Below are 14,611 nucleotides of genomic sequence, written 5' to 3'. Positions count from 1 at the left end.
CACAACATGGTTTGTAGTGTTCACTTGCATTACAGCAGCCAGTGGGGGTCTCATCTTTGGTTATGACATTGGAATTTCAGGTTAGTGAAAGACAGTGATTTTTAATGGAAAGTTAAGATGGAATTGTGCTGATTTCTCAATCTAATTTTACTAGCTGGATTAGTTAACTCAGTCTAACTTCACTAGCTGGATTAGTTAACTGAAGATGATTATCAATCAGAGTACTTTGATTAAGTTTCTCACAATATGCAAGTGAAGCTCATCTTTATTGACACAATACTTGTGCACAAGCAAAGAAAAAGCACTACATGTAGACAGTGAACCACTCAGTACGAGTATTAGTTGATTAACATCTTAATGTAACCCAGTCCTCATACTTTCTTTAAAATTAACTGTAATTTCAGCCTTTTTTGTTGTGTATTCAATTTTGAATGTGGTCGAACTTCGTTTAATCAAGTCTAAAAAACTGTTTCTCTAATTATTTACTTGATATGCCAAGGGAGTTAATCTCTGACAGTATGTCTTATGTTACTAATGAAATATTGGGCCAAGGGATTAATTCCTAAGGGTATATCTTAGTCAAAGTTCCCTTCTTGGTGGCCTATTTTGTTTACAAATGGGAGATATAACCTTTATTTTTTTTTTCGTTTTCTTGCTACTTTTAATAGCAAAAGCTTTATTTTATTGCAGGCAACTTTATTTGTCCAAATAGCTTTTTAATAATATCACTTACTGCTATGATTGCCTAGTGCATACATATCATGTCCCTCTCTTTTTGTTAATTTGTAAGTGTATACAACCCCTCTTTTTCTTAATTTGTAAGTGGTGGGTTTGGCTTGTATGGTGTTCTACTCTACATATCCTTTCTCACCTACCTTGAATTTTTACTTGATTTTACAAAACTAATTTTAGAAATACTGAAATTATGTAAGGAATAGAATTCATGAAAATAAATCTTGATTTATATGAATTAGGTGGTGTGACATCCATGCCTCAATTCTTGGGGAAGTTTTTTCCAAGGGTGCTTGAGAAGGAGAACAATGCAAAGAAGAATGCAACAAGTGACTATTGCACGTTTGATAGCCAAATTCTCACCACCTTCACATCGTCCCTATATTTGGCGGGTCTCATCACTTCCACATTTTTTGCCTCATGGATGACAAGGATTTTTGGGAGGAAACCCTCCATGTTGTTGGGGGGATTTAGCTTCCTCTTGGGAGCAGCGATTAACGGCTTTGCTGTCAATATCTCCATGCTCATCATCGGCCGTATCTTTCTTGGTGTAGGTGTTGGTTTTGCTAATCAGGTTCGTACTTAACACAGTAGCATAAGTATTATTCAAAATAATTTATTATCTTGTCCCCTATCCTGTACATGTGTACGTGTGTGTTCTAGAGAGAGAGAGAGAGAGAGAGAGAGAGAGAGAGAGAGAGAAGTTTAACTTAATGTAGGATAAAGATAACCTAGATTTGGACATCAAAATGTAGTGGTGAAAAAATATTTCTCTTCCTTATAATTTCTAGGGAATATATTTTATGACAAAAGAGAGAGAGAGAGAGAGAGAGAGAGAGAGAGAGAGAGAGAGAGGGGGGGGGGGAGGGAGGGACATAAAAATGCACCTAGAAATCTAGCAATTCTCCATCATGAGTGAAAAACTTCGTAAAGAACAATGTGATGATCAAAGAGTTTTCTTTTTTTCCAAAGCAGAAAAACTCTTGTGTAACTAAGGACTTCCAATTGTTGACATGGGTAGCTATCCTATTAGCATAAACTTGTGACTCCCTTGCCTATGTCTTTATCCTTCATATCTACTTTTATGGCCTTTGAGACTCAATAGAAGAATCCATCTTAGTTCCTACTTATTTCCCAAATCATTACTATGGCAAACTATACGTGCTCCACATTTACTACAAGTCTTGCTTTGGGATTTCTCTTTCTCACCACCCTTGCCTCTCTTACATGGGGCAACCTAGTAGGGTTTGTACCTACTATATCCCCACCTACCCTAATTCCAACTAGACTCTTATTCAGATTCCTTTCCATTTTGCTACAAGTCGCTTAAGTTATCCTTGCTCTCTCTCTCTCTCTCTCTCTCTCTCTCTCTCTCTCTCTCTCTCTCTCTCTCTCTCTCAATCAATCAATTAATGAGACGCAAGACATTATATCTAGGGGTGCATGAAGTGAAAGCTGCCACTTTACTGGGACTTAAGAAAAGAAAGTGGGATTTAAAGTTAACTCATTACCACATAAGGGAAAGGAATAGTCACCATGAAAACTCAAGAGCAAAAGTGATGAGTGGCCATAGCACCCACTCACCACTACAAAGCTGATTGAAAGGATTACCTTATGGAAAGTAACATCCCAACGTCTATGTTTTAAGGTAATTGAAATGAAGAAACAATATCTAGTTGATTTCTATTTTTATTTTGCCTAAAATCATTAGTTTTAATTGAGTTACAAATGCTGAAAAAATTGCCAAAATTGCATTACATGTAATGCGCATAAGATACAAAGTTTGCAAGATTCACCCAAGGTTTCTACACTTTCATGTATATATGTACAATAAATATGATTGTCAACTTTTCCATTATTGCATGTGATACAGGACTTTAAGAAAATATACTTCTTAGGACATGGAAACCATTAGTTCTCTTGGACTTCTTATATACACTAATATATGTACAATAAATATGCCCAACTTTTCCATTATTGTATTGTGATATATGGTTTTAAGAAAAAACACCTCTTGACACATGGAGACCATTAGTTGTGTGGACTTTGCATTAAGGCTAGTCTAACCTTTGACACTAGAGAACAAGGAATTGGAATTTGGCATACTTAGGCACATTCAAAATAAAAAAGGAGTCTCTTCAAATTCAAAGGGTACCACTTATAAGTAGTATTTTCCATGCCATATTTTCCATGCTATGGAAAAGACCACTTTTAAGTGGTATAGAATCTGATTAAAGTTGCATACATCAAAGTTTTCTTCTTATTTTTTCAAATAAAAGGCAACTTATATTAAGAAATTAGAAAAAGGCAACTTATATTAAGAAATTATAAGTTGCCTTTTATTTTTTCAAATAAAAGGCAACTTATATTAAGAAATTAGAAAAAGTTACATCAGATATAGAGAGCTTTCACAAGAAAAATGTCCTTGGTGATAACTATTTCTCTCAACATCATCATCTCCTGAATTGTGTTAATCAGTTGGTTATCATGTCTGACCTTAGCTTTCTTGTGTAGCTGGGCTATTTTGGTATCCAAATCTCTCAGTCTCCTCTAAATGCATCTTTCACCTGCATGTATCAAGTTCTCTTTCAGCTAGATGTGGTTAGTAGGGTTACTGTTCTAAATGAAGTCAAGTCTATTTAACCAAAGGTAGCATAGCATTTCAGATCTCAACACAGCTATAATTCCATAGAACATCCAATGCTTTCCCCTAGAATCAGTTTTTTCTAGCCTAAGAATTGGCCATTTCAGACATGAATACACTTTGCCAGAGCATTAAGGAAACTTTTGGCTTGTGGACAATGGATGAAGATGTGTAGGGCATCCCACTAGAATGCTTTAGGGTGTGGAAGGTCTCTGATTATCCAGTAGTTTGTGTGGCTCCACGACTGATTCTCTCACCAATAAGCCCTAACTCTACATTGGACACATTGTAGGTCCTTATCAGTTCTGCTCTGGAAAGCCAAGTGTTATTATGACTATCCCATACATCTCACCAACTATAAATTCATTTCTTATGCATCCTAAGAGCACTCTCAACCTAAGTTTCATCCCCTGGGGGTAGGGGCAGGCAAGGCCACCACAAAGAGTCTCTACCATGGAGGCCCCAGGTACGTGTTGCTAGGTTTCTAAGATAGGACTAAGTCGGCTTTCACAGCATTCCAAGCAGACCATAGGGAGGAGACCAGCTGGTTGCGTGCAGGTTTGATTTGGAAATCGCTTACCATAATTGTAAAGGGGAGAAGATTCTCCCATTTGGGGAATTTTTTGAGTTGGGACTAGTTAATATTCCTATTGATCAACCATGCACACTCTTCAAAAGGGTGGAGAAAACTTCTTAGGATCCATATAGCAACCATTCTATCAGCTAAGTTGGTCACATCTTTGAGGCCTAGACACCATTTCCCAGTTTACAAAAAGCACCAATCCCATTTTACTTTGGGGATTTTCTTAATCCAAGGGTCGCCCCCCCCACAGGAAGTTTCTGCACAACCTAATCAGTTTTATTAAATTAACATCTGGGGGTCTCCAACAGCTTAGAAAGTAGATAGTTCATAGGGGATTATGAAATGGTTGATAATCATATGTATGCCTGCAAGATTAAGTTGTATTTTTTGCCATCTGGTGAGTTTACCTTCAACTCTGCTTAGAACCCACTACCACCTTTGTTTTAGATTGACTTTGAAGCCCATTGGAATGCCCAACAGTCTAAAAATCACCCCATCCTCCAAGGTGTTACACTTGCTTGAATCAACCAGTCTAGAGGCTTCTCTATAAGAGTTCTAATGCTTGTTTTTTGGTTGTTAATTATAGAACCTGAGGCTCTGCAGTATATATACAAGCATGCCCAGAAGCAGCTTATACTCTGCTCATTGTTTGCAACCATTGCATTTCTGTCATCTATAAACATTTTTGTGCATAGTTGTTGGCCATTGGGGAGGGAAATACCCTGCATTTCACCTTTGTCCATCCTGTCTTTAATCAACCAGTTAAGACCGTGTGCAGCTATGGCATAGAGAAGAGGGGCTAAGGGGCAACCTTGTCTAATGGACTTAGTTAGGGAGAAAGCCTCTTAGAGCACACCATTGACATTGAATCTTGTTGTGGCATTACCAAACAGTGTACCCACCATCTGAATAAAGTGTTGAGCTGCACCACCCATATGTTTAAGAGATTCCAATACATAGTGCCAACTCAGCCTATCATAAGCTTTCTCAAAATCTATTTTGAAGAAGATATAATCGTGTTCAAATTCGTCAGCATATTCCATACCCTCCCATAGAGTAATTATGGTATCTAGGATAAACCTTCAATTTATGAATCCCTTATATTCCTATCTGATCCAACTCTTCAGCTGATAGGACAACCTCAGAGCCAGGGCTTTAGTAAATATTTTGTATGCACATGTTAACATAGTGATGGGCCTCCAATTTCTCAAGTCCTCCTTTTCACCTTTCTTATGGATGAGTTTGATCCACCCCTCATTGATTGTGAGGGGGAGAGCCCCATATGATAGCCTCTTGCCAGACAGTTTGCCAGACAGTTAGAAGAGGATTCACCAAGATATCCTTAAAGTCATAGGATTCTAAGGGCATACCATCCACTCCTGGGCTTTTCCTCTCCTTTAGACTATCGATTGCCTTACCTAATTCCTCTTTTGAAAGATTGTTTTCCAAAGTTTTAAACGCTATCTGGGATAGTGGGTTTTTTGGGGCTAACCTATGATGGCTATGCAATTGATCTGATCCTTGGCGATCTCACCCCCTTTGTTGAAGATGTTGTTAAAATGATGGAAGACACTTTTCATGTTCCCTTTCTCTAAGCAACTATAGATACTATTGGGATCTTTAAGAGGAGGAAGTCTATCCTTACATTGTTTGACCTTTAGCATCTTGAACATTTCAGGAGTGGGCAGATCACTTTTCCCTGCCCACGTGTCTCTAAAGAAGAGGTTGGCATGTTGTAAAGAGATCTCTTCGTCTTTGCTAATTTTAGCTCTGGTCCTGAGCACCTCCTTTTGTGCTGAGATGTCCTCCTTGTTTGCTATTTCGTCAAGCTCCTTCAGTTTAAGGCATAGCATTCCTCTTTTAGTTTTCCTAATTCTAGCCACCTCCTTTCTGATGCAAATCAGAAGAGATTGGGTAGATTTGATGGCCATACTCCAGGCCCTGGCAAGAGTGAGTCCTCTACTGAAGAAATCACTATTGAATTTTTTGGGCTTCCTTCTGCACAATAGGCATCTTGAACAGAGCAAGGTCAGTGTGGAACCACTGATTAGATACCCTTTTGTCATGATTGTCCAACTGGGGGATAATGATCTGAGAGGCAAGTAGAGACATCAGATCTGCATTCACACCTAACAAATGAGTTACAAAAGCTCTTGCTTACATAGCCTCTATCCAACCTTGCCTTTTTAACAAGCTCTCTCTGGGCATAGTTCTACCATGTGAAATCCCCAATGTTCCTCCTAGGTCACAGAACCCAAATTGGTCTGTTGTAATCTACCAGGCTTGCTTCTGTGCCCCTTTCATGATTTGTCCCAAGCCTCTAAACCTATCTTCTCTAGATTTCACCATATTGAAATCACCCATTAAGATGATTGGTTTAGGGATAACTTTGAAAGTCCTCCAAGTTCTCGCTCTGTTTGACTGGGCACCTCCAGCATATATGCCAATAAAGGAGAATGTAGACAACTCAAAAGCAGCCCACTGGTCAAACATATCAATCTGTACATCCTTCCTTCAACTCATTTTGGTGGTCAATATGCATCCCTATCGCTACTCCACCAAAGCCTTGAGTGTGGGCTCTAAAAATCCAAATATGTTCTTTAGAGATGGTATGAAGCCTTCTCTTTAATTTAGTCCCACTGAGTTTGACTTTAGTTGAAGCACTGAAGTCTAGTTTGCCTTTTTTTTAAAACCAATATCTCACTAGGGGTCAATCAATCATTCCAAAGAGAGACTCATAGCGCAGACTCGTTTTGCTTTATGTGTAGTAGGACAATGCACACCTGACCTCGGACGCATAGAGTGTAACCCTAGCTGACTCGTCTCGGACTGGGCTCACATGGGACCAGTTTCCACTCCAGGTCCTGCACCTTCTTGTTCAGATATGTGCATGTGGCATCCAAGTGTGGGATGCACGTGACATCCCCTTCTGCTTAACTTGACGGAAGCTGCATAGCCTCCAAATAGTCCATTAATAAAGTTGGATAGTCATCGAAGAACTCTTTGTCAAGCCATACTGCCTCGTGGGTCCCTCAGTCTTGAAACTTTTTGAGGAATTGTCTTTGTCTTCAACTTGAGCCATGATTGTTCAGTGGTGCAAAAGGATATGTTATGGAACCATCACTTCAGCTTCATCAATGATATTTGGTTCCGCTTCATATTTCACTTCTGAAGGGATTGGACCTACATACGGTTTTAGCCAACTGACATGGAACATGTCATGCATAGTCAAGCTTAGAGGTAGCTTCAACTTCATCGAAACCTCGTTAATCTTTCTCTGGATGGGAAAAGGTCTAAAGCTTCGGCATGTTACTATCACCTTTTTTTTGAGGTAGAAGGTGCTTTGGGGGGGGGGGGAGGGGGACTTGAGGATTGCTCTCCAATGGGCTGGCTTTTGTTGTTGAAAGGCTGCTGGTGGGAAGGGAAACCAAGGGTACTCTCGTTGGGGTATTTAGAGGGACAGTTTCTGATTACATGCCCTTGCTTTCCACAGTGGAAGCAAGCATTGGGAAAGTGTTTGTAAAGGAGTTTTTGCTGCATGTTATAGTCATCACAATTAATATCAATTTTATCTATAAGGGGTTTGTCCAAATTAACTTCCAACTAAGATTTAGGGATGCCATGCAGAATTGTAGTCATTCTTTGGTCTCATTCCTCGGACTTTGCCTATGGGGGAGATAATCTTTTTCATCCACGGGTAGAGGTAGAAGGGGAGATTGGGGAGTTCCACCCACACTGGGCACAGGCTGAGGGATTGGGACCATTGGAATTGAAATCTTTGGACCAACTGAAAAACAAAAGGGGATGTTTCTATACATCCATTGGCCAGAACCCAAGACTTTGAGGGGGCCATGTCAGAGTCTTTAAACAAAAAGATGTAGTATCCATTGTGGATGGCTTGGATGATTTCTACATCAATACCACTAGCAAACCAATTATCTCTAACCCACCTCTTTATTAAGAACTCTACCTACCAAGCACCTGGGTGAGTAATCCTTTTCCAATGAAAATACCAAGTCTGGGGGCAAACATACCAATGGTTTATTGGAATGAGGATTACCTGGCAATAGGGTTGTGTTGTCCTTCGATGGAGCCTTCTTGGAAGCCTCATTCCTTTCCTTGACTTGTTTCTGTAGCAACAACAAGTTCAACTCTTCAACTTTGGCTCTGGATTCCTCCAGTTGCTTCTTGGTATCCAAGAAGTCTTCAATAACCTGGTCGTATCTTGTCAAGGCCTCACGATTGGGATCCATGGGCTGGAGGCCAACGGGGGGAACTACTAGTAGGCAGGTACTTGATCTCCTCTTCTCAGCTGGGGGCTCTGCGCAACCACGATTCATGAGCTTGCTCCCTCCGCCCTAAGCAGAGTGGGGGGACCCCTCCACTCGGTGCCCATGCACCCAAAGGGGGGGGTGCTGCTCTACTGCACCTATGCAGAATGAAGCGTGGAAAAACAAAGGACAGAGAGGGGGGCGACAGACCCAGTTAAACGCTAGGTCCTCGCATGCATGCAGGCTCTGAATTTTCTGCCTATCACCTATATTAATGGCACCGCCGAGAAGCTCATTCACCAGAGAAGATCAGGCTTCACCACTAATAATGGGGCACATAGGGTTGATTTGCTAGCATGTTAAACCTCAACCTTATCATGGTAACATTTTATGAAGTTTAAGTGAGTATTAAGGAAGCTAAACCTTTACAATAAAGTTCGCTTTTGTAATTTGTTTAATTTGTCAATCACAGTCTGTGCCTGTCTATCTGTCGGAGATGGCACCGGCGCAATTGCGAGGAGCTCTCAATATAATGTTTCAACTGGCAATAACGATAGGAATATTGGCAGCCAGCATATTGAATTATTTCATGAACAAGGTGAAGGGCCATGGGTGGAGAATATCGTTAGGGTTAGCAGGGGTTCCTGCGATAATAATGACAGTGGGCGCACTCTTTCTACCAGATACACCCAACAGCTTGATTGAACGTGGAAAACTAAAAGAAGGGAGGGCCATGCTAGCTAAGGTGAGGGGCGTTGAAGACGTGCAAGAGGAGTTCGATGATATCGTGCAAGCCTGTGAGGTTGCTAAGGCAGTGAAGCATCCATGGAAGAATATAACACGAAGGAAATACAGGCCGCAGTTTATTATGTCTTTGATGATACCCTTCTTTCAACAGTTTACTGGGATTAATGCCATCATGTTCTACGCCCCCGTCCTCTTCAAAACCATCGGATTCGGCGATGATGCTTCTCTCTACTCAGCTGTTATCACCGGTGCAGTGAATGTCTTGTCCACAGTCGTCTCCATTGTTGCAGTCGATAAGTATGGCCGAAGAACCTTGTTCCTTGAAGCAGGGTTCCAGATGTTCATTGCCCAGGTATGTTGTTGTGTACTTCTGCCTTCTTTAATCGTTAGTTTAGCCAATACCTGTTTTTGTGATTTTTTCCAGCTTTCTTTAATCAAGGTTGTCCCAACCAAGCTTTCTTTAAACAAGGTTGTCCCAACCAAGGTTTCTTTAAACAAGGTTGTTAACCAAGGTTTCTTTATACAAGGTTGTTAGCCAAGGTTCCTTTAAACAAGGTTTTTGAAACTTTAAACAACGTTGCTTTACTTGATTAGTCTCCTAAACAATTTTGATTCTCACCTCGTGGGATTTATCCCAACGGTACTGCCTTTGCCTCCTGAAAATACATTCGAATCTATCCACTCCCATAGTGAAAAGTAATGGCACATAATTTCAATATCCTCCCTTGCATTTTTTTTAAAAGTACATCTTTTCATGATGCCAGGTAAACAAGTATGTTACTTAAATCAGGTGCGTAATATCAACTTATTATTTCAGAACCCACTCAGAAATAAGTAACAAATGTTGCATGTGAACTTAAGGGGTTTTATAGGATATGTTTTTAAAATAAGTAACAAATGCTGCATGTGAACTTAAAGGGTTTTATAAGATATGTTTTGTACATTATATATAGATAATAAAATTTACATAAGGAAGGCCTTCAAGTGGTTTTTAAAATAGTTTTAAGGGATCACTTTATATCCTAGTATTCAGAAGTACACTCAATTTTGTAATAACCCATTGAACACATGTGATAACCAAGTTGAAGTAAGTTCCTCAAGATCTTATTAAGGGGTGAATATTTTAGCTCCCAATTTAGCTAGGTTATTATTAGGACATTAGGCATGGTAGTTTAACAAGGCAATTTTTTTCTTAAGGAACAAGTTGTGCACTATCTTGCAATCAGAGATGTTTCTATCTACTCTTAATTAGCAGTCAAAATGAAATTGGCCTTGTCGTTTAAGATCTTTTTCATCATTAGGGACTCATAACTTGGGCTACACTATTTTCATGTGGTTAGGAGTGCCATACCAAGGGAAATTTTGTTATAGATAAGATATCAAGGTCCCTTAACGACCACTACTAAGCATACTACTTGAGTTATAAAAATGCCATTATGGAGAATGGGTGTGATATATTTTAGCACTATGAACATTTGTTGCCTTGGTAAAGTTGAGCATTGAGTTTCTAAACAAACATGACGATGATAAAACTGGGATACTCAATACAACTTGGGCTATGGTGCAATCTTAGACATAAGGGATCAATCACATAATACCACAAGGTGAACGTTGGTCCCCTCGATAAATGTAAACCATCAAGTTTAGTAACTTGCCATGGTCTAGGAGTATAATATTACGAGTTATCATGGCAAGGTTTAACATTCATTTGATGAGGAGGAGAACTTGGATTAACTTAAAAAATCAATGTGAATGATCACCTACTTGAGTTGTAGTGCCGTTATCTATCCAAGAGAGGAGGTGATGGGTTCAAATCTGCCCTCTCCCATAGTGGAAAGTGATGGCATATAATTTGGCCCCAAAATAAGAACAATAAACAATGGTGGCTACTCTAGCCTCTAGGGGTCTAAAGATCAATAAGCAATGTGAATGATGATGGGGTCTAGGGTGGGGGGGTCTAATGATTTGAATTGTAAACTGCAGGTACTGATGGGGGGTATATTGGGGTGGAAGTTTGGTGTAAAAGGAACGGCCACCATGGACAAGACGACGGCGGCAGGGGTGGTGGTGGTAGTGTGCGTGTACGTGGCAGCGTTTGCATGGTCGTGGGGGCCACTGGGGTGGCTAGTGCCGAGCGAGATTTTCCCATTGGAGATCCGGTCGGCGGGCATGAGCATCAACGTGTCCGTCAACCTGCTCTTCACCTTCGTCATCGCCCAGGCCTTCCTCGCCATGCTCTGCCATTTCAAATTCGGAATCTTCCTCTTCTTCGCCGGCTGGGTGCTGATCATGACCACCTTCGTCTACTTCTTCTTGCCCGAGACCCGCAACGTGCCCATCGAAGACATGGTGTATGTTTGGCAATCCCACCCTTATTGGTCCACATTCATTCCTCCAAGTGTGAAACCTAAGGATCTCGAGCTTTCACACCCCCCACCACCACAAGAAGCCTCTCAAGAGTCTGACAAGAAAAAGTTGCTCCCTACCGCCTCCATGTAGCCTAGCCTATCACAATATCAATTGATGCTATGCAAGTTCCTCCCTTCATCCCTTTTGCTTTCATAAATAAGGTTTACACTAGACTCAATGTATTAAAATATGTAGAAAGTTCCTCCCTTCATCCCTTTGCTTTCATAAATAAGGTTTACATCTAGTCTCAGTGTATGAAAAGATGTGAATTGATGGATTCTCAATATAGCATCATGCTTCATGAGGGAGTCTCAATGTAGTTTGTGTATATATGACCCCTGGTATCATATCAATGTACGGATTTGACAAACTTAATGTTTTACTTCATTTGTTGTGATTTGTTTTAAATGGAAATAATGACTTTCTAAAAAGTATTATGATCATGTGTACAAATTGAACAAAACATAAATTTTCTCTTTCAAAAACATCTTTATTTTTAGATTTGATATAATGATTAAAATTCCACGCACTGTGATCGTGATTGTGACCATGGTCACCATGAAACTCGTTTCACGTTTTAGTGTTGAAACATTTCATGTGCACATCGAAACCATATCGGAGTCATGTGGGGAAAAATGTTATGATTTTGTGCACTTTTTAGCTTTTATAATTCTTTCTCTTTCCTTCTTTCATCCTATTTGTTCTTTTCTCTTCTCTTTTGTATGTCTTCTTTGTTTACTGATTGTTGATAAATATGCTAATATCATCGTATAACTACGTTTCAGTGTCCATCTACATGGTGTTGAAACGTTTTGTTCCAAAATAAATTGTTTCAACATCGTTTTGTTTCGATAGTGAAACGTTTCACGGCGGTGACCTTGATTGTGACTGACTGTGACTGTAAATCATCATCATGCTATAAATAAAACATTCACAGTGCATATCATACTTCTCTCATCCACAACTTGGATGAATTATCCTGCTTCTCTCATCCTCCAAACCACTCCTAGCACCACTTTTGCCTTAAACAAGATGTTGATTATTGCACCATTAAGGGATGTATTGATGACCTCATTGAGGAGGCCAAAATATATCTTCAGAGAAGGAAGAGCAATCTATGGAACACGGGAGATTTAATGAGAAAATGAGCATCATGGGAGAGTGTAGTGTATAGATAAGTGGAACGAGCAGATGGACACGTTCTAAGAGTGGCCCTTTGATAGGCACAACGTGCTTGCCAATGAGATCTTTCCATGCCGTGGGTAGACCAAATCCCAAGGCTTCCACACTCTTCCGCAAAAAAGGGTCCATGTGCATGCAAAATGTGCTACAAATGCTCAACAACAACAAGACATTTAGTATCGTACAATATATTTTGAACAATAATAAAAACTCAAAGCTGTAGGTATTCAAGTAATAACCATGTATTGTGTCAAGTTTGTCGCACCCCATGCCTTTTCATAGCTAGTGTAGAACTCTGTCATAACTGCCTCAAATTTCTGAACATCCCCATCTTCAAACCTGGCTTTTTGCAACAAAGCTGCTAGGCGATCAAGTGCCAACCACGCTTTGGCCTTTGCCACCCTTGCTTGTCCTGAAGAGCCTCGATCAGGTACAGCTGCATGAAGCTTTCTCCACACCTCAAAATCTGTACCCAGGTGACCTCTCTGGGTAGTATGATTAGATAAGAACTTTCTGGCTTTTGCACCTCCAAAACATGGTTTGCTAGGAACATTTCCTATCTTCCCTGATCTTTTCAAGTCCTTCTCAATCTTCACTTGACCACAATGTAAACCTGCATCTGAAAGCACTTGCTCTATTTTTTTAATAGTTCTTTCACTCTCTAATGTTGGTTTCATAATCCATGCAAAATTCGTTGTACATGTAGACTAGTTTCTCAATTATTCTAACCAGCGCATGCAAAACACAAATATGAACTCTGATCAAAGGGATAGCAAGAATTGGATCCCAATTAGGATCCACTCATGGAGCATCACGATTTGGGGCTTGACGCCTATTACTGTTTGCATTTAGGCATTTCCATTCTCTCTCTTTTCCTCCTTTGGAGACACCTCGTTCGGCCATGCAACACAAGCAAGGATACTTGGCCATTGCTCCTTGGGAAATACCAAACATGCATTTCAAGATTTTGAGATCTGCAGCCAGGTGCCATTCAACCTCATATTCACCATATCCTTCTACATAAAGCTTTTCGTCGTTCGACTGCTGCTGGATAGTGGAAGGAAGCTCACTCTGGTTCAAGTACCACCCTTTAGAATTTCATGAGTCTCTGTTGGAACCTGTTAACAAGAGGCCAGTTAAATTGTTTACAACATGTAATGGATAGCAACATAATATACTTTTTTTAAAAATGGATAGCACCTCACCTCAAATGCAGCCAGCCACCAAATCTCATTTTCGGATTGTACACTAAAGTGCCTCTCATCAGCATTACTGATACTTGCATCCAAAGCTCTATTCATTAAAGTCAAGCTAACCCTTTCCAGCTTCTGTCCTTTGATCACCTCACTCTCATCAAGTTTTAAAACAAATTTCAGCCTTCCATTGCGCTCATGAACACTGATGTCATAAAATTTCACCATAGCCATTTGTAATTTCCGAACATCCATAATGAAATTGTTGAACTCTGTAAGCTCTATGATTTTCTGTTTCCCGCTCTTTTTAGTCACTGTCAATGTACCAGACACGTGACAAGGCTCTCCAACAAGTTTGACCATTCCCAAGTTGAGAATATTTTGAGCTTTGTTCACATGAAATGGTTTTGGAATGGGAATTACTGTTTTTTTTCCAAGCTTAGAATTGAAACCTTCTTTAACTTTACTAAACAACATCCCGTAAGACTTTGTGCTTATGCCAGCCATGTCACATATACCTTGTGCATCTGTAGGAGTGAATGCTTCACTCACCTTCTACAAGGATTACTTTGCTATGTCTGATCGAAGTCTTGCAAACTTAGGATGATGTATTGCTGACTCCATGATGTCTTTTGTCAGAACTTTGCCAAATATATCAGAACCTTGCTCTTTTGGACCCACAACATCTGTGACCATCCTGAAGCAACAACGATAGCTATTTCAGTCCATTATTCATCTAACTATACCACCCCCACACCCAATCCCCCATCTCCAAAAAAGGAAGTAAAGATGAAAATGAAAAGTGAGTGCTCAAAGAAATTGTAGATCTCATAATACCTGCAAGCTTTTA

At 40.0% G+C, this 14,611-nt stretch overlaps 1 protein-coding gene across 1 annotated transcript in view; it reads left to right on the top strand.

The window, feature by feature from the left end:
• LOC147631813 (sugar transport protein MST3-like) overlaps positions 1–11,823 on the top strand; it is a 12,001-nt gene extending 178 nt beyond the window's left edge. The window contains exons 1-4 of the mRNA XM_086808343.1: positions 1–80; positions 975–1,306; positions 8,703–9,329; positions 10,961–11,823. The exon at positions 1–80 is cut by the window's left edge and continues 178 nt beyond it. Of these exons, the coding sequence (XP_086664469.1) occupies positions 1–80; positions 975–1,306; positions 8,703–9,329; positions 10,961–11,476 (1,555 nt within the window). The 3' untranslated portion in view covers positions 11,477–11,823. The remainder of the gene's footprint in view (positions 81–974; positions 1,307–8,702; positions 9,330–10,960) is intronic.
• The last annotated feature ends 2,788 nt before the right edge of the window (positions 11,824–14,611 follow it).

This window comes from Cibotium barometz, chromosome 14, assembly GCF_041138505.1.
Source record: "Cibotium barometz isolate CiBa-2024 chromosome 14, ASM4113850v1, whole genome shotgun sequence".
Lineage (NCBI taxonomy): Eukaryota > Viridiplantae > Streptophyta > Polypodiopsida > Cyatheales > Cibotiaceae > Cibotium > Cibotium barometz.
This window is presented reverse-complemented; position numbering and strand designations above follow the sequence as displayed.